A 23,076-nucleotide genomic window follows, 5' to 3' on the forward strand; every position below is an offset into this window, starting at 1 on the left:
CTTTTTCCCTTGGCACTCTACACTCACTGTTCAGCGCTGAAGTTGTCAACAAACAAATTGATTTTCTTAACAATTTCGGTGTTTTTTGACGCTTTTTAATTATATTTTGCAGCGATGCTCAGCTCGATGAGGCGCACTTTCTCCCTAACTTAAACGTTTAAAACATTTGGACCCAAGGAGGAGGACATGGAGGGTCACGGGCGCTTCAGCACCCTCCCCCTCCCCAACGTTCTTGTGGTTGCCAATCGTGAACGCGTTTAGTTAACAAAATTAAACGTTTTTTTATTTTAATTTTCAGCTTTATAAAATATTCCAGGACGTAGCATTTCTGCACAAAATGTACATCGCATTATTAAGAACTCTAGCAGACCTACATATACGATAATTAGACGGTTGTCAAGGCGACTATTCGCTTTTGTTTACTAAACAATATCCAGAGTAATTTTTTATCTTATTTGTGAACAAACTTCTAGTCTCGCATTTGCAGTAATTTTTCAAATAAAAATGTCTAACAAGAAAGAATTTTCACCATTTTCGCGAATGACTGGTATGGTCTTAGTGATGGGCAGTGCGCAGTTGGGATCTTCGCGAGTGTATCGAATTAGGCAGCACGTACGCGTCTAAGGTGTGTGAGAGGAATATTATATTCAAACGACAAAGACAGAAATATAATATGCATTTATTCTACAGGCCGACTAGCAGGTCAAAATTGATAATGGGAATGTAGACGGGTTATGTAAAACTGGTGGTATCAAAATATGTCTGTAAGTTGGTTATTCGTTACAATTCTACCACCACCAAAGGCGCGACAATAGGCGTTAACCGTTTCACCGCGTTGCGTATAACCGTAAATATTTTTCATGATTTTTATTTTATTTTTCCCGAAGTTTGATTCATAAATTGATGGTCCTCCACCTCCTCATTCTTTCCCCGTCTTTGTTGTACCAGCGTTTCTTTCACTTCAATTCAATTCGAGAAATAAAATTTTTGTGACGCCACTGGTCATATTTTACGTTGACCTTGAATTGATTTGATGCATACGATTCGCATGTATGACGCACATGCAAAGATTCAAACTGCAAACTTCAGCAGCCGCTCGATAATGTGACCACGCGATAATTGAAATATTGCGTTAATGTAAACACAAAATTCGTACTATAGGTTCAAGAAAATCGCTTGATGTCACAAGCAGTTCTTGGCGACGCCCAAAAATTCAACCAGTGATAACAGAAAGTGAAAAAAACTCCGCAATCACGTAAACATTTTAATGTCCCTGTTGATTATGATTGCTCAACAACCGCTTATAGATGACTAAAAGTATATTTCTGGAATGGTTCCATGAGCGCTTCCTCCCTGAGGTACGATAATGAATTCGTAATCACAAATGTTTTACGTGTTGATAATTTGAGGGATTATTCGATTTGCAGGTAAAAAAATTATTTAAAAAAAACTGAAGCTACCAATGAACGCGTTGCTACTAGCAGATAATGCATCAAGTGATCCTGCGGAGCAACAATTGAGGAGCAAAGATGGATCAATTTTTGTCATGTATATGCCGTCCAATGTGACTTCATCAATTCCACCAACCACTTCATCAATGGACTGGAACGTGCCAAATTGTCGAAAATTTCTACTTTCGCCTGCCGTATCGAAGAATTCAAAAACTGAGGCTTTGAAACAGGTAATAATAAGCTGTTTGAAGTTTCGATGTGGCATAAACCGCATTTAATCAGCAAATTATGAGGTGTACACAATATCAAAATCCTACTTTCAGTGATCACCAAGCTACAGAAGATTGGAAGTGAAATACCATTCCGAATATGCGTTAAAAGCGTCTTTAACGAATCGTGTAGTATTTAAATCACTTTCGTTAGTGTAAACATTTCAACATTGTGGACCACACGTGGTTTAAATTAGTTTACGTTATCGAGCGTTTGCTAGATTAGAATAAAATGAATAATAGTAATAATTTTTGATATCGTAGATACCAAAATCGTATTTACAAGAACATGCAGTGCCAATGTTAGTTTGGCGGCTAGATGTAATGCAGACACATTTCCCAATTGGCACCATCCAAGGAGAAAATTCTTTAACTTATTCGTTTGGAGGAATCTGAAAGATTCAACCAGCAGAGAGCAGAGCAATATGGACGACCTTGCAAGCTACAACCGGGTCAAGAACGACATATTCTTCAAATAGCGAAAGCCATAAGTACTGGATTAGTCGCAACAGAAATTAATGGGATTAACGAAAATGCACATGTTAACTTTAGTGATGTCCATGGAATCTTAGGATAAAACCTGTGATGCTCATATCATGTTCCACGCGCTTCTACCACTAGACTTTCCAACAAGAGTCACTTTTTGTAGTTGATTTCGCAAGCAAAATAATCATGATGTTAGATTTATTTTATATATATTGCAAATTGGATTACCAATTTGTAACACCCTGTATGCACCTCTTTATGAGGTTTCTACGACTTGGTGCTACGCTCAGAAAAAATCCTGGAAAGCGCATTAATTGTTGTTGCTTCGAAGGTATTCTTCACAAGTACCTATAAACTAATTTACTAAATACGTGGTAGGTGTGCAGCATCCACGTCTGCGAAGAAAATGGAAAAGAAGGTAAAGAGCGGGAGTACTCACCATCAGTATAGAAAATTGAATTTTAAAAATAGACAGGTTTAGCTAAGTACAACGATAAAATATCAACCACTTACGTCTAATGAATTTTCTGGAGTGATGATACATGTAAAACAAACTGACATTCTTCAACGACTAAAAGGAGGAATTTCAGAGTGTCACCCACATTTTAGATAACCACCTCTCGTACAGGTTGATTTAGTGTTCTTTTTCGTTTCGCCACTTGTGACCGAAACATTAACAAGAGCGCTCTTCCGATCCGTGTAGAAAAACCGTCATTCCGTCACAGTTCAAGACAGGAATTTCCGCATCTCACATATGCAGATCCCGTACGTTTTGATTCACCGTTTAATTTCGTTTTTCCATTAATTTTTCCCGAGGGCCGAAGCCGGTGACAGACTTGTTCCCGAAACGTTAACAAGCGCGTTTGTTCAGGTACATGTTAAAAAAAACTGTCACTCTTCAATAATTGAAGGGAGAAAATTCAATATTTCACACATCTCATACGTTTTGGTCCACTGTTGGTTTTCGCCTTTTTACTCATTTAGCTAGATCCAGCAAACGGTGCCAATATGTGTCAGAATCGTCAACATGGGTGTCCGTCCAAGTCTTTAGGAAAGGACGAGTATTATCCTCAGTTTTAATCTCGGTTTAATTCTCAGAATCATCCGCATTTCCATCGTTCTCATCGCCCCTACTGGCGTAAGGTCTGAAAGGCCAATTGAACGAAAAGAAGGAGTCATCAATGCTATTTCAATTCATATCCGCACGTGGAGTGATTCATTAACGGATACGCAGCAACCACTAAATCTAATATCAAACAGCTTCAAATAGGCGAAATTCTAAGAAAAATCACAGTGTTCATAAACTATCGCTAGGCAATTACAATTGGTTGCAGTGCCTAGTTGACATCACATTATCAAACTTCAGCCTTGATATTGATACAAATAACGCAATTTGAATGCAAGGAGCGTGTAGCTCTTTGGTAGGTATCTTATTTTTCCTTTTAAATACTGCTAGATTTCTGTGGCCGCACCTCATACTGAGTTAGCAAATTCCCCCATTTCCACCCTACTCTAGTTTATACATGTCCCAATGATCATCCTCTAAAAAATTTGCCAGTCATGCAATTATTTCGGACACCTTGTATAACCAGCGTTAATTCGCGCCTGTTGATTGGCTGGCGACCTTCATGTGGAAGGAGAAACACTTGAGAGGAGAGAAGTTATTTACAAATAAATTATGCTCTATTGTTGGTGAGTGACATGGGGTGCTGGTATAGTCTCTCCAAGTTTCTGTAAAGTGCAAAAACTTTTCGGGAGAAGTTGGAGAAGAAGTTCTAGTGCCCTGCCTATTGAATCGCAATTTTTGGTGAGTCTCGTCTTTGTCCGTTCGATTTTTTGCCATAAATTTGTTGAGATATGCAGAAAAAAAAACGGAAATTAGTACGTATGGACATATTAGTGAGGGCATGCTTCTGCTTATACAGGGTGTTTTGTGTGGGACGTTATAAAATAGGAACGGTCCATGCCCACCACGCTCTTCTTTAACGCTGTAAATTGCCATGCCAAACCCATCTGTTGATTGAATTTCCAATAACTTCGGTGTTGTTTGATGATAACCCGGTCTAATGAGGGAGTGAACTGCAAATAACAAAAAATGAATTTTGGCAATAACTCGTCGATCTATCAGCCCTGTAGTCAATATTTAGTAATTCGTGTCAAAACAGATCTGATTTCCAGTACACATTTGCGTAGTCGGTTTCCTGTGGGAGTTCTTTTTGGCCAAACTCTCTAGCTAATCTAATACATTATATATACATACACATAACACATTATGTATATAAGTATAAAATCCGTAAATAAATTTCTATTCTAAATGAGACGTGAGATTTTTTTCTACGAATTATTCCCGAAGCTGCCACATTTCACGCTCCCTCAGTGTTTGTGATAAATAGCCCTTCATGAAGCAATTTTAATACGGTTATGGCCCTAAAAATAGGGGAAAGTAAAAATAACCTTGTAGTAATGATCTGCAATTTTCTTTAAAAGCTTTTCTTTGTCTGTCGGCAGGTATATTTGTTTGAGTCACTGTATATCGAAAGGAAATAGACCATTTCCAATAAGGTCTTCAATATTTTAAATTGCAGACTGGCAATAAATAAATAATTTAAAATTCGAATTAATTGATGGTTTAAAATGATTATTGCCGATTGAAATACAGCGTTCCTTATTGTAATCAATTACGAATGAGGTACCTACTAAATGGGGAACCTCGCTAGTTGCACATTAACAAGCCGAAGACAATGTTACCATTTTTAACATGCAAAGGTAGTCGACGATTATTGTTTTATTGATCGTCGGTTTGGTATGCAAAAAGCTCTTGTTAAATCATTTTGCAGTTTCTGGACGCTTTTGTTAACGCGCCTTCTTTATCCTTCACAACAGGTTCCAGCAAGTACGAGGATAATCTCATAACTACCCAACCTAACACTTACACCTAATCCCCACCTAACCCAACTACCCTCTCTGACGCTACGTTATTTCTCAACATAGTTTCCTTTGATATTGATACACTTTTCTCGGTGATGTTCCATGGCTTCTATATCCTGTTTGCAGTAGGAAACTTCGCATGTTTCAAATTAGGTATCAAGCTCGGACTCCACCTCTTCGGCATCGGCGAATCTCTTTCCGCCGAGTCGTTTTTTCAAAAATGGAAAATAATCTGAGGGGGCCAAATCTGGCGAATGGGGAGGGTGAGAAAGAAGTTCGAGACCAAGTTGATTGATTTTGGCCGTAGCGATAGCGAAAGTGTGGACGGTGCGTTCTCTCGATGGAACCAGTCTTTGCTTTTAACCAAATGCGGTCGCTTTTCGCTCATTCCTTTGCTCAAACGGTGCAATAAATTTGTATAATATTCTCCGTTGATTGTTTCAACTTTAGGGAGATGGTCAATAAAACTTATGCCACACGCACCCCAAGAACTAACGCCAGCACCTTTCCTGCAGAACGGGAGGTTTACGCTTTCTTTGGAACCGATTCTCTTTTGAGTTCATCATTTCAATTGCTCTTTCGTCTAAGGTGCGAAATGATGGACTCATATTTTATCCATGATTGTGAATCGATACGAAAGCTGGACTTTATTGTTGCGAAACTAAACACTCCCTTGAAGCATCCTCATGGAGCCGTTTCTGTTCATCTTGTGCACAGCTTTCTCATATCCAATCGTTCGGTCAAAATCCGATGTCCAGTATTTTTCGACATACCTATCTTCTAGTGGATTCATACCACAATATCTGGAATGGTCAGATCTGGAGCGTCATTGGATCCACCATTGTGGAGTCCATTCGAATATTTTATAGTTGTTGACGAAGGATCAGATTCTTCAAGAGTGGCATGTAACTTCGCTTTGATAGTGGATGAATTAAGGCCCTTCAAATGAAAATATTGAGTCATGTATTTGATGACCAGCTTTTTTCCATATTTACAAAATCTCTAAAAACGGCTAGAAAATTAACACAAGTCAGCGTAGCAGCCTCAAACTTTGTCATGAGCTTTTTGAGATTAATTCTTTGTAACGCAGGCATATTTTTGACAAAAAATCGCCATTTGCATGTCAAGCCACGTACTTCTGGCATTATCCTCGTACATGGAGAATTCCTACATATTAGCAAATTCGATGGGTATAATGAGTTTTCCCAATTTAACCACCCCTAAAGACCATTCGTGACTCTTTTGTAATATTTCCTTTATTATGGGTGCGCAACAGTTACTTTGTAACTTTGTTAAAGAAATCAGAAACCATGTATACTTGGATCGTAATAAAAATAACGAAATTTTCCGGAATTAATCCCCCGAAGTATTATTGTGAGATTTTAGATCGCTTTCTCATATTGCATCCGATGCTATTGATCCAGATGCGTTCTAGTTCCGTGATAGCGTATTTACAAAATTCCATTTGGTGAAACTCGTAGAACCATAGGAGTACCTCGAGAACCACACACCGAGCGCGACTAAACCATCAACTAATCCTCACCCGATCTTCACTCCTTATCTGCCAATAAAAAATCTGGTATCACAATTCCTACAGCCCTTTCCATCAGACTGTTTGGTAATTACATGTTTATCACTACTCTCTGTGAATAACAGGGTTAATTAAAGTGATTATTACACTCTCTTTGGTTATTGCAGGGACGCTCTGTAATGAGCACTAATCAAAGATATCACGTCCTCGTTAGAGCATCTTGTTGATATATAAGTTCAACTATTGAATGAACTATCTGTAACTATAATAATTACGGTTTTATCAGACACAACAAAAATGTAAACACCGATTTGACTATCGCCCAGTTAAGGTACACATCAGTCTGATAAAGAGTCTTATTAAATTGGAAGCGTTGTAGGTAGAATTCTTTTATTATAGATTAGAGGGAGGTCCGAGTGCTCAAAATCAGCCCATCGTGTCGGCCTCAGCTCAGTCGAGTGGCGGTTTCTTTAAGTGCGATGAAAGCGTGAACATCCACCAACAACATGAACGTTACTGAAGTCGCACATTCACCACCGGACGTACCCTCGGGGATCATTAAGGGACTAGTAGTGCTGTCATTCGTCATAGGGATAGTTGGCAACACCATAGCCCTCATCATCCTCTATCGCTCGGCAAAGAGAAGAAACAGGAAGCATGTTCTGATGCTGAGATGGCTAGCTGTCAACGATTTGACGGCAGCAGTGGGCATGCTGACCATTACCAATATGAAAAGATATCACGTATTGCCCGAGTACTGGAGTTGCACGTCTTTCGTCATTCTCCGAGGTTTTGGTCTTGGCTCCGGGATTGTAGCCCTCGTAATGGCTCTGGAGAGGTGGTTCGCTCTCACCAGGCCCTTCTTGTATCAAAAGGTGAGTGTTTTTCTTACAACACCCTTGTTTACGCCCAATTAAATACAAATGGTTTTTTTATTAGTTGCCTTAGTTTGGGGCGTCACGCCTGTTATTAATGACCTATTTTTGGGGGAATATTAACTTCATGTGTGCTGATGATAACAATAATGTGTTGGTATAATCAACACTACGTGTCTAAACTAACGTTTCGTGTAGATATGGCCTTATAAGTTTTCGTTTATTGTCTCCATTAATTCTTAGCGGTTATTATAAACTATTAAATAATAATTTTAATGTATTATAATTACAGGGGCGGACAAAAGTTTGGAGACATGTCGATGAATTCGTCATAGTTACTTCATTTTTGCTTCTCGATAAAGAAAGTTATTTTAACTGAAAGCTCGGAAAGAGAATGATTTTTTCAAAAACGTTTGATTAAACGAACTTGAAGTAAATTAATTCTTTCAATATCTGGTAGCAAATCCATTAGCCCTTACTGCAGCAACGCGTCCGCCACTCACAGAATCGACTGGTTTTTCACAAACTTTTTGGGAATATTTTCACTGCATTAAATAATTCGTATTTAATTTTCATTTCTTGTAACCTCGACAGTCGTTTGACGCGAGAGGCGCTCTATCGGACCAAAATCCGGGGATTGAGCTGGCCATTTTGGACCGTTGATATTTTTCGACTGGAACCACTCCCGTACAAGTTTTGAACGGTGCTTCGTTATCTCGCCGAAACGACCATCGAAGAGGCGTTTCTTCTTCTGCAAACGGAAGCGTATTGTGTTCAATTAAGTCCTCGTACGTAAACCTGTCCATCTTCCCCCGGATACGTACCAATGGACCTAGAGAAGCTGCCCCAAACTAACACGTTTCGACCACCGCGTTTGATGGTTGGTAATTGATACTTTATGTCGAATCTTTTTCTTAGGGGACGTCGAACACACACAATTCCGTTGGGTCCAAACGAGTTTATCCTGGTTTCGTCACTGCATAAAACAGTTCTCCATTTTTCCCCTCGTCCGGGTCAAGTGCGAAAAGTGGGGCCTTTCTCTTTTTTTCCAGATATCAAGGGTTTTTTTCACGGGACGCCTTCGGAATAGCCCTGCGTCATTTAATCTTCCTTGGATAGCACGCACAGAGACATTATCCTCTCCTCGAGCTATTATTTCCCTCCATATGTCAGTTGCTGTTAATCGACGACTTTTATTTAATAAACGTTTTATGTATCTCTCAACGACACTATTCGTTTTGCGGGATCTTCCGCTTCTTGGTCCAGTGGCGGTAGCACCGTGCACTTTACTTTTGGCAATCTTGAACGTAGCTCCTCGATACATTTGCAACGTCAATCTGCTTCACGCCACCATTAAATAACTCGATAACTTTATTTCTTAAATCTTGTGAATATTGTTTGACTCCACCCATTCCGACTTTGGGAATTAGATGAAATGCCACAAGAGCACTAACACAAATATCAAGGGTAAAGGAAGTCTGTAGTGAAATATACGTCGTTTCCAAAATTTTTCGCCATGAAAATCGCATTCCTATAGAAACAACATTGTTACTCTTTCTTCTGTCGGTTTTTGCCACTAACATCTTCACATTTGAAAGTAAGCTTAACTAGTGCAAATATCAAAAATTCGTTGTAAATATTTAACCTACGGGGGCGGCACTACAACTTGTACTTTTGAAGATTTATCACGATGTTTCCAAACTTTTGTCCGCTCCTGTATTACTCGAAGTAAGCTTCTTCTCTCTGATTTATTACGTGAAATAAAACGTGTCGATGACAAATTATATCTTCTCCATTAAAAGTTTCCATATAAAATTAATTACCGATGGAAATATCATCTAAGCCAACTATAGGCATCTTACCTTTATATGGCGCAAATTCGAATGCAAATTTTCGTAATTACACTTTTGGCAATGGTTTTAGGAAAGTGAGGGTCATAGAAGCCCATTCTTCCCATCCCTAATTTGCTGAACTTAAACGTGTTGTAAAACGTCCGATGATTTCCTGCATTTTATGTTCGATAAAGTTCAAAGAATTCCGTTGGCAAAAAGATTAGTTAGGGCATAAACTATTAATCGATTTGATATAGTTTAAACACGCACACTCCTGCTGACCATTATTTTTTAACTTCTTAAATTATGCACGATTATGCGATAAAGCGTACGGGTCTTGTATTATTTATAATACTTTATAAGTAGCTCGTTTTCTTTTTCTAACAAGATGGAAAGCGACGGAGAACTTCGGTTTCCCGAACGAGTTTGCTGAAACTTAATTCCAAGTTCTATCACAGTTCCTTTATGAATCGTCGAACCCATTATGCGTTTCCAATATATGTTGGTTTACATCATTCCAATAACCAGTAATGACTCATTATCATTTAAGTTTCCAATTTTACGCCCGTTGTGTTATAATTTCTTTTGTCGCATTTCGCCTTCCGTCTCCGGAGAAGCTGAGCTGAAAGGTCCTATCTAGCGTGACAGCTGCAAATTTTCTCTGCAATACACAATTTAACGCATTTCTGCTAAAAGGCAATAAATAATATAAAATAACCAAGCTATCAATTTGGCTTCAAACCAAAAAATTCGACCATACACCCGCTGTTCGCCCTGACGAACAACATACAAACTACGCAGCTGGCGGGGGGCAAAACGGCGAGCCTACTTATGGACATTAATAAGGCTTTTGATAGTGTCTGGCACAGGGGGCTACTATACAAATTACACAAACTGAAAACACCAAAATACCTAATCTAATTAATCAAAAATCTGCTAGAAAACCGACAACTTCGGGTACGAATTGACACTGCCCTCTCCTTCCCCTCCTCCCCGGAACAGGGGCTACCACAGGGTTCGCCGCTCTCACCACTGCTCTACAATATATACTGCCACGACATATACAACTATGATCTACAGGACAAGGAATATATAGACAAAACATCATACATTTTGCAATACGCGGACGACACAACGCTGATTGCACACGACAAAACTACTAAGAAAGCCGTGGAAAAGCTTCAGACGTTGACAAACAGAATCATGACATGGTTTTACAAATGGAGACTAACGCCAAACGACACGAAAAATCAACTTCTACTTTCAAATCACCACATCAAAGACTGCTCACCAACGATAACGACAGGCGGACACACGACTAAACCAAGGAACGACGTGAAGTATTTGGGAATAACAATAGACAATAAACTAAAATTTACGAAACACGTACGAAATATTCGACTAGAAATCATAAAAAGGGCCAAACACTTCCGAACACTGACATACAAAGACAAAGGGATTAGTATGGAAACCGCCATAAAAGTATACAAAACTATATGCAGACCACTATTGGACTATGGGCACATACTGAGGGCAAATGCAACTGAAAAAACAAGCAAACACATACAGACTACAGAACAGATTGCACTAAGACTAATCACAAAACTACGACACCCCGAAAACCCGTTACACAACCCACCCAACCAATTACTGTATGAACGCACAAACATGATAAGAATAACAGAAAGACTACGACAACTACAGAACAGATGGAAAAAGAACACCAACAACTCAACTATACTGAGCCCACTTTGCTTAACAAGACAGACAAGACAATCCCGCCTCCTTTTCCCTTCGAACACCCTTTGGGAGCACTTCCAGATGTAATGTGATAGTATTTAGTCACCAAAAGATTACCATTGTACCACGGACAGAAAGACCTAACAGGTCGATAGTCTATTTCCGAGGAAATAAAGATGGTTTATGTCGGAGATTTATTAGTCCTTAAGTTTAGAAATGTAAAATTTTAGTTGGCAATAAGGTTGAAGAGCAGACTGACAGGTTTATCGTGGAGATAAAGTACTGTCGAACGAGGTCGCTACCACCAAGGGCGAAATCGAGGGGCCATGTGTGTGAGCCTTCGTGGGAAACAGAGACTAGCAGGTACCTTATCCCTCGAATTTGAAGGACTCGCGAGATCTGGAAAACCAGAAACCGAAAGGGACAGGCAGATTAGATTGGCAAGGGACGAGAAGCGCTCGTGTGGTAGCGAATTCGTTGGCTTTGCCCTTTTTCTATTCTTGCCATTGAAAGTAAACTAAATACATTGCATCATCATGGAAAACCTTCCTGTTGATGCTCCGACATATACATAATATAAAATAATTAAATTTCCGGAGGTGCGCATTTTTCTCAAATTTTCCCCGAAGGCACAAAAAAATTCATACACTCACCGAACCCAACAGATGGAGCGAATTATTTTTTGGTCGGATTTTTGCCATTTTAAAATTCAGTTCCGAAATCGGATTCATTACCTACAGTCGCTCAAAAAAGTATTCGTTCTGTACGAATACTTTTTTGAGCGACTGTAAATAGAAATAAACAATTAAAAAGTTGGACATTTATTTATTATTAATTTTTTCACGCATGTCCTCTACTAATACGTTTCCTAGTTGTTTGCGGACTATTTTTACAAAAATCGTTTATTCCAACCTCGGTGTGTAGTGTAGTAGCAAAAGATATATACAGGGTGTTTCCTAACTACGTGTAAAAAATTTAAAGGCGGAATCCTCGACTAATTTTGAGTCAAAAATGTCTAATAAACATATGTCCGCAAATGCCTTGTTCAGCTCTCCCTTTTAATACCGTGTGTCCATTAGGAAAATACATCGTACTTTTCCTCCAGTGTAACCGGTAATTTTTTCATGGTGTTTATAAGAGGAAAACGTAATTGTGCCATAAATAGAGCGTTGTGCGGCTCCAATTTACTTTGCAGGAACCGTGCCGACGGCAATACCAATTTTTTTAATGAGACAACATGATCATGAATAATCTTCGTGATCTATCGATCGATTGATATATATATAACGTCGTCCTTATAACGACCTGCGAAGAAATTAACTATCAGGTGCGAATAACAGTTTTATGGGGTGCGGCATTGAAAATTTATATTTTTATTTTGTCGACATATATAAAAATAGACAAATAGCATTCGTTCAAAAAATTCCTGCCAAATGGCCCATTTACTATGAGACAAATTTGCCGGCCTTCAAACGTTGTTGGAGGCGCTATTAGCTTGGAAGCACTCCCATCTATGTCACGTGTAATAAACATATAAATAGCGCAAATTAAATAATATCATGATGTATAATATCATTCATACTGAGAAAGTTTATACCTAACATGGCTAAATAACCCTTAAACTTTTAAACTTCCAGCTGGTTACATATGACGTATTAAAACGCACTTTATGCTGCTTGTGGCTCGCCGCCCTCCTCTTCACATACTCTCCCTTATTCGGTTTCGGCCTTTTCTACGATAGAAACACGAAATTGTGCATCAGGTACAGATTTGGAAGCACCTCTGTGGACAAAGCTTTTGCGTGGCTTAATTTTGCTGTTGGTAAGCGCCACACACCATTTGCCTACGAAAACATATAATCCAGAATTTTCCCTTAGGCCTCTTGGTATGTTTCAGCATAGCTCTGTGCAACATAGCTGTGGTTTTGGAATTGTCAAAAATTCGCTCACAAAACAGAGTTTTAGTTAGGCGCATCAGTCGGTCCTTGATAGTAAACAATAGAGCTGGCTACACTAGACACCAGCAGACACCCGAAGAGGTGGCCTTTGCTAAATTGATGGCTTATATCTCGGTGATATTCTGCGTCTGTTGGGGACCTCAGATCGTAAGCGGCTGAACTGCCAGTTATCTACAAATTTAATTATCTCTCAATTTCCAGGTTACGATCCCCCTAGCCCAGTTAGGAAGCAGCTCGAGAGGTTCGGCGATTTTCACTCAAATCGCCGATTTCTTATTAGCGATATATTTCACATTAGACCCTTTCGTTTACGTCCTGCAAAGGTACATCGAGAAAGGGTCCTTGGGATTCTCTTGTTGTTTTCTCCGGAGAAGGACGTCGACAAGCAGCCTCCCTACCACTACGACCACTGCAGCAGGAGGTACCCCCGCCACGGTTTTAATACCTCCATCTTCTCACTCAGCACCTCCTAGTGCATAATTTATGTATTTGTAGGGAGAGGTTATCTAACATTGATTTTGTGTTTACAGCGAAGAAATGTCTTGACCTAAATGAAGCAGATAGGTTTATAATCAGCAAAACCATCGGATAGCGTGTTGCTTAAAAATTAATCTCCCAATCCACCGCTGTGCATGGTTGCCCCAAAACCTTAATAAGCCACCATTGTTGATGTAAGGGATGGATGAAGGTCTTCAGGCATATGTGTATTTAAAGCTTGAAGGAACGTCTGTAGAGAATGCATGAATTTGTAACTAACGTGTGACCACACGAACGAGAGAAAGAAAGTTAGAGCAGAATATCGTTCCCGACTTGAGTATGAGGAATGCCTAAATTTACGAGTAAATCTCTTCTGTAACCGATTCAGCACTAGTAAAACTAACAGCACTGATGCAAAATATGTTGACGTATGCGATACATAACATGTTTTCTTGTAGAATCGATGAAATGGAACACACAAGAAAGTACCGCGTTGTACTCGGACTCAATGGGACCAAAATATTAATCGTAGGACTTGATACCGTTGTCTGATCTCTTCTGCTTGAATAGGGTGAATTTTTAGTCTACTTTTAGTTAATACGCTTTTAATCCATAAGCACCTTCTTCCATGTAAGTTTTGTCTACGTCATTAATTCACTATTAACCTGAGATTTTACCTGTTGCGTCATTAAGATGCGAAAACCACAGCGCTGCACAGGGTGCCTCTTTAGAGGCAAGACGAAACATTCCAGTTTTACGAATTTTTACATTTAAAATTGCCTTTCCTTGAAAATCAGACGTCCTGTATCAATAAATCATACTCACTTATTGGATAGCAGACTGATCTATTTTTGTGATAAAACTAATTATATGGTGTAAAAAAATATATATAATAAAATCTTCACCACCTATATTCGTTTCATCTGCTCCTTCACGAACTCTTACACCCCCAGGAATGGGATAGTCATTTATATTTAGCCAAAGAAAAAGGCATTTGCGTAAAACATATTTTTAGCTTAGTCACTATTAGGGTTAAAAACACTTCTTTTGTGTGGTCCGCATATTAATGAGGGCATTTACTGGGCAGCAACCGAACTTCGTTGGACATAAAACGATGCAAATCACAGTATAACTTATACAGGGTGTCTTTGACTGGGTGCCCATTGGAAGCGCGTAGAGATCCGCGAAAGCTAGACAATCACAATCTGGTATGCAGCCATTCGAGCCCTAAATCTATTGGTGGAAAATACTTTCAAAATGTAGACACTTCCGGTAGCACCGGACATTGGTAAAAACCTTGTTGGCTAACCTGAACTTTGACAGCAACTTCCGGTACTTCCAGAAGTGCCGACATTTTGAAAATATTTTCAATCACCGGGTCTGGGGCTCAGGTGGCTGCGTACCGGAATGTGATTTTCTAGTTTTCGCGGATCTCTCAACACTTCGAACGGGCACCCCTTTAAAGACACCCTGTATAGTAGGCATCTTTTTCATACTTAATGTATAATTCAATACATATGTAGGTATGCAGGCGCCTGGTAACAAGCCAACAAATCAAGACTGTGCATTTGGTTGTCCATGCAGTACATGCCGTAAACAACCTGTAAAGTGCGGTAAAGGTGGTAACTGGATTGACATTTAAAATCAAAGAAGCCACGTTAAATTTAGTCCAGAAAATAAAGGGGCGGTGGTGGAACAATTTGTAGATTAGCTGTAGGTCAGCCAACCATCTTAGAGGGTTTCAATGACGCAATAGATTGCGTGTTGCTTGGATTTTAGTCCGGTTAGTGCGGAAAATTTATGGCAGAACAAGACTTGATTAACCGGTAATAAAAAGTCCGTGTATATACGTGTAAATGTATACGTTTGTCGGTTTATGGTTCCAAGATGACGCGTTGTCTCGAGAATATTTTGCATCGCATATTAATTCGATTTTAAGCGACCTCCGAGATGTCCACGATTAAAACGTGACATTTTTTTGCTTTTTGCAGTGTTCTAACTTCCCAGCGAGCCAAAACAAATGCCTTTTTGACGTTCCTATTCTAATTTCTTCATATTTTTTTGATTTTGCACAATTTGTCACCTGTCAACATTTTGAAAGTTGTTGTCCCTTGTCAAATGTTAGAAATTTTGATTCGTTTTGAAAAGTCGAGACAGCAATGTAGATGGCGCTTCAATCACACGTAATCCGTGTGGAAGGTACCACCGTTGAAGACGGGGCAAAAATTGTTATATATTTAAAACTGAAATATCCTGGAAACTACTGGAAATCGAAAACGAGAGCAACGGTAGTAGGAAATTTTCTGGAGAGTAGGGTAGGGTCAGTTATACAAAATAATCCGAGAACCTAGAGGTAAAAATTCAATTAAATCGGGAAGGCTGGTACTTCTCCACGAAAACTGGCACATCCTGTATAAATAAAAAAATAGCGAAAAAACGTAGCCGTGAGAATTTTATAAAAATTATAAAATGTTCCGTTAAATCAACTGGTTTCGATCCCAATTCGCTCTTGACGGATGCACGTTTGGATCGTTTTTGGGTCAAACAATTGTAAATTAGCCGTTTTGTTTTAGAGAAATGTTCAAACTTACCAGAATTAAGTCCATACTGATTCTGTATCTCTAAAACTAAATAAAACACAAATTACACCCCGTTCGATCAGTTTTATATAACCGACATGGGCGATCCAAGCGATGCGTATTTCAAGATGCTGAGAAAATAATACAAACTCAAAGTACTAAAACCCTCGAAACTTCGGGAGGCTTTGAGCCTGATTTTGCCCCCAACTCAACCCGGAACATCTCATCTAAAATTTTTTTAGGTACAATTTTTTTACGGAGTTTTCAAAGTCGAGGAAAGGAGAATCGAGTGATACATTTGAAAAGATTGAAAAAAAACAGCAGAAACGGTTAATTTGATAATACGGACGAGCCAAAATTTAAAATGTCGAAAATAAGAGCGGTACCCCGAACCAATCAAAGGTATGTTACGCGAGCCACCCCGTAGAAAAATCAAGCAGCGATATAAAAAAAGGTCTAAAAATTCATTTTGGAATCCCACCTAAAATTGAGTTCCCTCCAGAAAATGAGTTCATACGAACGAATAGAAAAATTGCCTGGACTAAATCCCCTGAAGGCGCCGCAGTGGTCACCTGGTTTTCTTATCGGTCTTAAGATCCATCCTCGAGAAGTAATTCAAGGTTACACACAATCTTAGTGTGCATATCTTGTGGCGCATGCGTTCGGTTTGAAAAGAATTCTGAGCGAAGACCTGGATAAGCAGGCCGCTTCTAACCACTGTAACTGACTAGCGGGGTTCTTTGTTCATCACATCAGTGTGGAAAGCCTTTCACAATGAAGGCTTTTTATGTGACGGTGTCCATTCCTCTTCTGTTGGTTCTTGCTGGATTTAACCACGCTCATGGGTTGACAACTTTTGGAAAATCCAATTCTAACAACACGCCTCGGAACGATAGTAAGTATTTTCTCTTATACTTATCTTTTAGGTAGAAAAATTTGTTCTGCTGCAGCTAACATAAATTGATAGTTTTTTCACGTAAAAGTGTATGTTAACACGAAAGTAAACTGTCACCCTTAAAATGGAAAGCGGAGATGTCTCCGTTCACATAAACTCCCTTATGACTTTGTCTTTTATTTTCTCTACATATTGTACCTGTTTCTATCACGCAGTCGACATGAACATGTCTTTTAAAGCATTCCTCATCGTTTTGGCTATTAACACCCTTTCCATCCAATGTAAGTTGATGTTGCAGGTTTTTCACTTATTAACGCACGTTGAACTGTGCCAGGGCACTTTCCAGAGGGGTAGTCACGATGCCTTGTTTTACATTAGGACTAATTCTATATCATTCTTTGATCTAACATTTTGCACGGGTGCACCAACATCATTTTAGTGTATATACCGGGTGTTTCAGATAAACCTGCCAACTGCTTGGCGCAGGTTCCTGTGGCCGAAATAAGAAATGAAGGTCGCTCAAACATGGCTTCGCTCTCGCTTCCTGTGCGAAACACAGGGCGATAACAAAAATTATAATTTTTTCAGTTTTTTCCTGATAAATTCGCTAAATACTTTCGTGCGAATTGGAAAACGCAAAAAATAGGTGTAGAGATACATCTTTTAATGGGAGCTGATAAGTGTTTTTGATTTGATCGGCGGCCCCCCCATTGACGTGCCCCGAAGGTTTAAAACAGAAAGTATGATACGCCACTGGCAAAAAAAAATCATTTTCAGAATGTTTCTGCGAAAAAAGTTTTTTTTTTAGTATTTTTTATAACCTCAGCCATTTTCTTGGAAAAAATAAAACGCAGTAATCTGCGACTGAGAAATCGCATAATTCATTCGTTTAACACCACAAAAAATACACCAGGAATTTCTCAAATAGTGCGCGATAATATACGGACAAGGGCCGAGGCGTGCGTTCTTGCAAATGTGGGGCATTTTCAACACCTTATTTAATTATTGTTTTATAAACAGCGTAATGTACCTAATATAGTCTTGTTGTTTTAAAATAGTCAGGAATTTGTTTTTGCCGCGAAAATTATCAACGTTATGAAAAAACATTCAAAAAAACTTGTTTTTCACATGAATGTGAAGCATTCAAAAAATTATCATATACATATGTGAATTTTTTTAACCAGTGACGCTACTTTCGACCAAAAAAACAATGATTCCGGTGTTGAAGCTTGTAGTCGGTGAGATTTTTCATCGACAAGTCTTGAGATTGAGAAAAGCATCATTGCTATTACGTCTTCGGAGATGCGAAAATTCCAATTGGAAAAAGATCGCCTCAGGATCCGACTAAAATTTTCTAAAAGAATATTATTATCCAACTTTTAGTTGGCAAGGCCAAGCAATGCACCGTACAGACCGACTGCACCACCATAAAAAATACCACCTGCTTGAGGGGGTCTTGCTTATGTGGAGACAATCATCCCCCCAACAATGGAGAATGCGTTGCCCCTTTACAAGGTAAGGATATTTTAAAATACATTAAAATTCAAACGATTGTTTTTTTTTTAATTTTTATCGGGATCGAAAATAGCTTAAAAAATTCTCGTCTAATAAATGTGCACATACGAGGTGGTTCGTGTAAATGTTTTATTAAATGTTCCAGAGAATAAAAAAATTACTAGTATCAATTTGCTACGTGGCCATCTCAAAATGATGGTGGACCTTTTGCCTACAGTTCCACGCAAATGGTCAATTTCGAATCCTATAGTGAGATCATTTAAACTGCATACCTAACCAGCTGTGGGATTTTCGACTAGAGACATAGAAGATAGAAAGTAGGTCGTAGCTTGATTATATGCCGTAAAGTGAGGTTAGATCATTATATTATGTTACTTAAGTAACCAAATATGCACAAACAATAATCGACATACGTTCTTTTTTTCAACAAGCTTCACAGCTGAGCAGATATGAAATATAAATGATCTCTCGGTGCTTTAGACCATATCACAAGGCACAAACTCAAAATGAAACCTTTTTATTTTTTATTATATTTTTTATATATTTTTAAAAATCGCTGTTTGGAAAAGGCCACCCCTTGAATGTGGGGTTTTTGCCTGATACTTGCTTACTAATAATCAGTTCGAAGCTTGAAAACAAAAACCCATGCTATACAGAGTATTTCATAAAGATACTGACAAACTTTCAGGGGATGTAGAGCTTAGAACAACAAATATTTAGATCTAGCAAAGTTAAGTTCGAATTCGCTTCGTATCTAAGATACAGCGTGTAATTTTCTTTTAACTTTTTTAAATATTTCAAAAACGGTTTAGGATAAGGACACGAAATTCGGGACACGCTATGGCGAGACACATGTGTATGTTCGGGGACAGGCACACTATTTCCACCTATACCAGTGGCGTTCGTACGACAATACAACGTTTCTACGCGTGTATGATTCAGAATGGTATGGCGCAGAATTTAATGGAATCACATTTTGGAAGAGGAGTATTATTTTGCAATGGGGCATGTTTCGCACATGTTTGTGTTCATATTCTCTATTTCTACTAAAAGAAGAATTAATCAGTTTCTCCTAAAGAATAAAAAATTATTTTTTATCTTGAAAACGTCTAGTTGAGCAACAAAATACTAAGAGGCCTCTTTGTTAAGAATTCATGAAATGTTAAAAAAATATATTCGTCTTTTAAAAAATCGCTTGCGTACCATTTCTTCCATTAAAAACGTCCAATTAAATGGCTGCACGGGCGCCATTGGTGCAGTTGCAAACATTCTGCCTGCTCCACAACATGCACATTTATCCCACCATAGCATGTCCCTGATTTTATATCCTCATCCCAAACAGTTTTCGAAATATCTCAAAAAATATTAAAGACATAAGATATTAAATACTCTGTATCTTGAAAACGAAGCGATTTCTGATTTAATTTTAGTACATTTCCATATTTATTTTTATGCGCTCTACATCGCCTGAAAGTTTGTTTGTATTTTTAGGAGACACCTATCTATACAGGGTGTCCCTGCCATGACTAAAACGATTAAACAAAAATTCTCGAATCAAAAATAAGCTGTTTTAGGTAAACTTACGCATGTCAAATATTGCTTCGTTTTGCCGCTGCAGGACGCCAAACTTTTCAGATTAATTTCGTTTTTTCGAAATAATTACTAAACGTTTTATCAGATTTTTACTAATTTTAGGTCTAAGTTACCACATAAATGAGCACGTTGGGGCGGGGTCGTTTTTTAATGCGTGAAAATATTAATAATTGTTTGTATTTTTGTTACCCCCTGTACGAATGAGTTTCTTGTTTTCTCTGCCACAAGCTAACTTCAATTTTGAAAATTATTTGTTTTTGGTAAAGTTTTTACCAGATATATAAGTTCCCTACCAAGAAATTCCTTATGCTAACGTGTAATTCATGGTGGCTCAAAAATAAGGTGCCACGTCGCACTTTTATTTTTTTCAAAGAAAAGAGTCTTCTTATGTGTAATTTTAAATATCATAAAAATAAAAAAAAATTATATCGAAGTCGGTCACTAAAGATTGACACTGTTGAATTGAACCTTGTTGTGTATTTTCTGGGCGCTTCCATTACTTTGCTCATATCTGTATGTGAACCATCCAGTATAACAGATTGACATATTCATGGAAATAATAATCTACGGGATTTTCTAACGTCTCGATCTTTTAATAATAGTAAAAACGCAATAACATTTGAACCACAAACGTTAACTGAATCAAAACGGATGGGAATGGGTAGGTATAGGACACGTCACACCCGATTTGTTAAAAATCTCAAATACAAGCGAAAAATTATATCAAACTAGAGCGTTTCTGTTTCAAAAACAAAAGAGTGACGTAATATTTGTGTTATGAATCACCCTGTATAATGAAGTTTTAGTGGAAGAGATGCTCCACTAGAAATTATTATTGATTTATTTGGATTATTGCTTTGTAAATCAACAAGAGAATAATACACAGTGATGTGTCCCTTACGGAGGGTCAACCTTCATACGATATTCACGCGTACAGGTTCATAGTTCCGGAAAATTGTCATCTCCGCAAATATTCGCCGTTTAGATGCATTATAAAAAACGATTTCTGCCAAAATCACGTTCTGGAAATAGAGATTTAACTGCGGCAATAGTAGAGGAAATGATGATTTTCCTCGTGATTTTTGTAGCATAACTTGTAATTTTCTTCATAGTTATATTCCGCTGGGATATCAGCAAATCAGGTACACGAAAGGAAATAAAAGGTTGGTTTCAAAAACTGTTGGGTGTGCGTGCGGTTTAAGCATTAAGACGTTCAAAAACTTTTAAGTGCTATTTATCACACTTCTCTAAGCCGCTTTTCCATGGATTTTGATTGGAGCTGAACTAGGGTCTCTACCATTAATATTCATATAACCACTTTGTCAAGCTCACTGTTCATACGTTCAAAATGAACCTTTCCCAACATAGCGATTTCCTTGATGATAATAATTTTCTGGAGTTTACAACGATTTTAACGTCCCTTTAGGTCCCAACCACATCTGTTCCAAAAACGATGACTGTGTGAACAACGCGGTCTGCGTTCCTTTGAAGGAAGTAAAAACTTCTAAAGATATTGCACAATTTCAACACACCCCTGATATGAGTATTTGCAGATGTCAAGAAGGTTATATAGAAATCGGAGCCACATGTGGTGGTAAGTATATCTGTAACAGCCGAATTACTGCAAATAAACGTTTTAAAAGAAAACCGTAAAGAAACCGTAAATGAGCAATTTTAGCACCAAGAAATAATGGTATTGATCGGAGTTCCAGTTTCATAATACAACAGTAATTCATACATAATTATATGCAACCTTTCCAGATTTTGAATATTTATACGTTTTGGAATTTACAAGCAATAAAATACATTGCATGTGCTTTATTATTAACATAACGTGATTTTCAATTTTCAGAGGCTAATTAATATATCAGCATTATTTACCACAAATAGACTAAATTCTCTGCGAAAACGATCTAAAAAAGCGTTTCGTTAAGGGCGCAGTTCTCTGCATTTTGCCCATTTGAAGTCGAAATTAGCAAAACTTGTTTCTCGTCAAGGAGTTTGGCAAACTACCTACAAATTAAAGCTCCCCATCATTAAAACACCATTAGCCACAAAATGGGAAATCTTACGTCCCGTTTGTATTATACTTGCACCTAACTGGAATTCGACATGTATTTTTACCCCACACTTAAAGACCACAAGCTGTATACCTTTAATCGTTATATTCTTTCAGGAAGGACAAATGGTGGTACCCTGTCATTCCTGGTTATCGCCTTAGCTTTATACAGAATGTTCAATTAGAAGGGGGAGCGGAGTCGGGGCACTTAATAACTCATTGTTTTTCATCAACCTGTGAACTCCTTTATGTACTTGACTCTCTTATCGATAAATTAAATAAAATAATAAAAAGTTTACCTAAATCAATACAAAAACTGTTCATGTGGTATCTAGTCTGTTAATAATCACGAAATATCTATATTTAGCTTACAATTATTACTGTCACGTTGTCATTGCGATAGTAAAGTAGAAAGGACTATTTCATAAAGTTAATAGCTTATTACTTATAATTTTATGTATGTTAAACAGTTAGGGAAAAGTTCCGGAAATACATTGTTTCAAAGCACAACTTCAGGATGCATAGTCGAGGCTCCATTATTGTTTGATATAATCACCATTTTAGATACATAATTGTGACCGTTTTTATCGTTATATAGTGAGTTGAGTTTGCACCCATTCCTATATTAATATGTAATTCACCGTTTATACGCATTTAAAAGTAATATAGTTTAAGAGTGATTTTTCGTTTTTACCATTTATCAATAATAGTTTGCTTGCTTATTTAAGATTACTACTAAAACACAAAATAACGCTTCTGCATTGATAAATAAATAATGTTAAGGCGAATACAAGTCGTATTGTAATTTTGTATGTGTTATTTTTAAAATAAATATATAACGTTATCAGTTCCATGGCTTCACTAATCATCGCTGCCTAGAAGTATATAG

The 23,076-nt window shown here is 38.0% G+C and overlaps 2 protein-coding genes and 1 long non-coding RNA gene across 5 annotated transcripts; all 3 read left to right on the top strand.

Moving 5' to 3' along the window:
- Window positions 1-1,093: 1,093 nt before the first annotated feature.
- LOC136347119 (uncharacterized) lies at window positions 1,094-2,360 on the top strand. Of its 2 annotated transcripts, none has more exons than XR_010733437.1 (3): window positions 1,094-1,358; window positions 1,428-1,681; window positions 1,775-2,360. It is a non-coding gene; the product is annotated as an uncharacterized lncRNA (long non-coding RNA). The 2 variants fall into 2 exon arrangements; XR_010733438.1 differs by lacking the exon at window positions 1,094-1,358 and adding an exon at window positions 1,400-1,427 and having other exon boundaries at window positions 1,485-1,681.
- A 1,383-nt stretch (window positions 2,361-3,743) lies between these two features.
- Window positions 3,744-14,455, top strand: LOC136347041 (prostaglandin E2 receptor EP3 subtype). 2 transcript variants are annotated; one of them, XM_066296668.1, is made up of 6 exons: window positions 3,744-4,017; window positions 7,070-7,540; window positions 12,750-12,933; window positions 12,990-13,216; window positions 13,271-13,490; window positions 14,005-14,455. In XM_066296668.1, exons 2-6 carry the CDS (start codon window positions 7,172-7,174, stop codon window positions 14,070-14,072), a joined length of 1,068 nt encoding a protein of 355 aa, XP_066152765.1. In that variant the 5' UTR covers window positions 3,744-4,017; window positions 7,070-7,171; the 3' UTR covers window positions 14,073-14,455. The 2 variants fall into 2 exon arrangements, with proteins under 2 accessions (XP_066152765.1, XP_066152766.1); XM_066296669.1 differs by having other exon boundaries at window positions 3,744-4,013; window positions 7,065-7,540.
- Window positions 14,456-16,806: 2,351 nt separating this feature from the next.
- Window positions 16,807-23,034, top strand: sosie. Its single transcript, XM_066296809.1, has 4 exons — window positions 16,807-17,020; window positions 18,404-18,535; window positions 21,555-21,722; window positions 22,305-23,034. Exons 1-4 carry the CDS (start codon window positions 16,900-16,902, stop codon window positions 22,370-22,372), a joined length of 489 nt encoding a protein of 162 aa, XP_066152906.1. The 5' UTR covers window positions 16,807-16,899; the 3' UTR covers window positions 22,373-23,034.
- Window positions 23,035-23,076: the final 42 nt, after the last annotated feature.

This window comes from Euwallacea fornicatus, chromosome 26 (assembly GCF_040115645.1).
Source record: "Euwallacea fornicatus isolate EFF26 chromosome 26, ASM4011564v1, whole genome shotgun sequence".
In the NCBI taxonomy this organism is placed as follows: domain Eukaryota; kingdom Metazoa; phylum Arthropoda; class Insecta; order Coleoptera; family Curculionidae; genus Euwallacea; species Euwallacea fornicatus.

Bases quoted from the DNA above. Each gene is read 5' to 3' on its own strand.
- LOC136347041 (XM_066296668.1), top strand. From the start codon at position 7,172: ATGAACGTTACTGAAGTCGCACATTCACCACCGGACGTACCCTCGGGG. The intron at 12,934-12,989 runs GTAAGCGCCACA...ATTTTCCCTTAG, and splicing joins GTGGCTTAATTTTGCTGTTG to GCCTCTTGGTATGTTTCAGC. The intron at 13,491-14,004 runs GTACCCCCGCCA...GTTTTCTTGTAG, and splicing joins TACGACCACTGCAGCAGGAG to AATCGATGAAATGGAACACA.
- sosie (XM_066296809.1), top strand. From the start codon at position 16,900: ATGAAGGCTTTTTATGTGACGGTGTCCATTCCTCTTCTGTTGGTTCTT. The intron at 17,021-18,403 runs GTAAGTATTTTC...TCCAACTTTTAG, and splicing joins CAACACGCCTCGGAACGATA to TTGGCAAGGCCAAGCAATGC. The intron at 21,723-22,304 runs GTAAGTATATCT...ATATTCTTTCAG, and splicing joins AATCGGAGCCACATGTGGTG to GAAGGACAAATGGTGGTACC.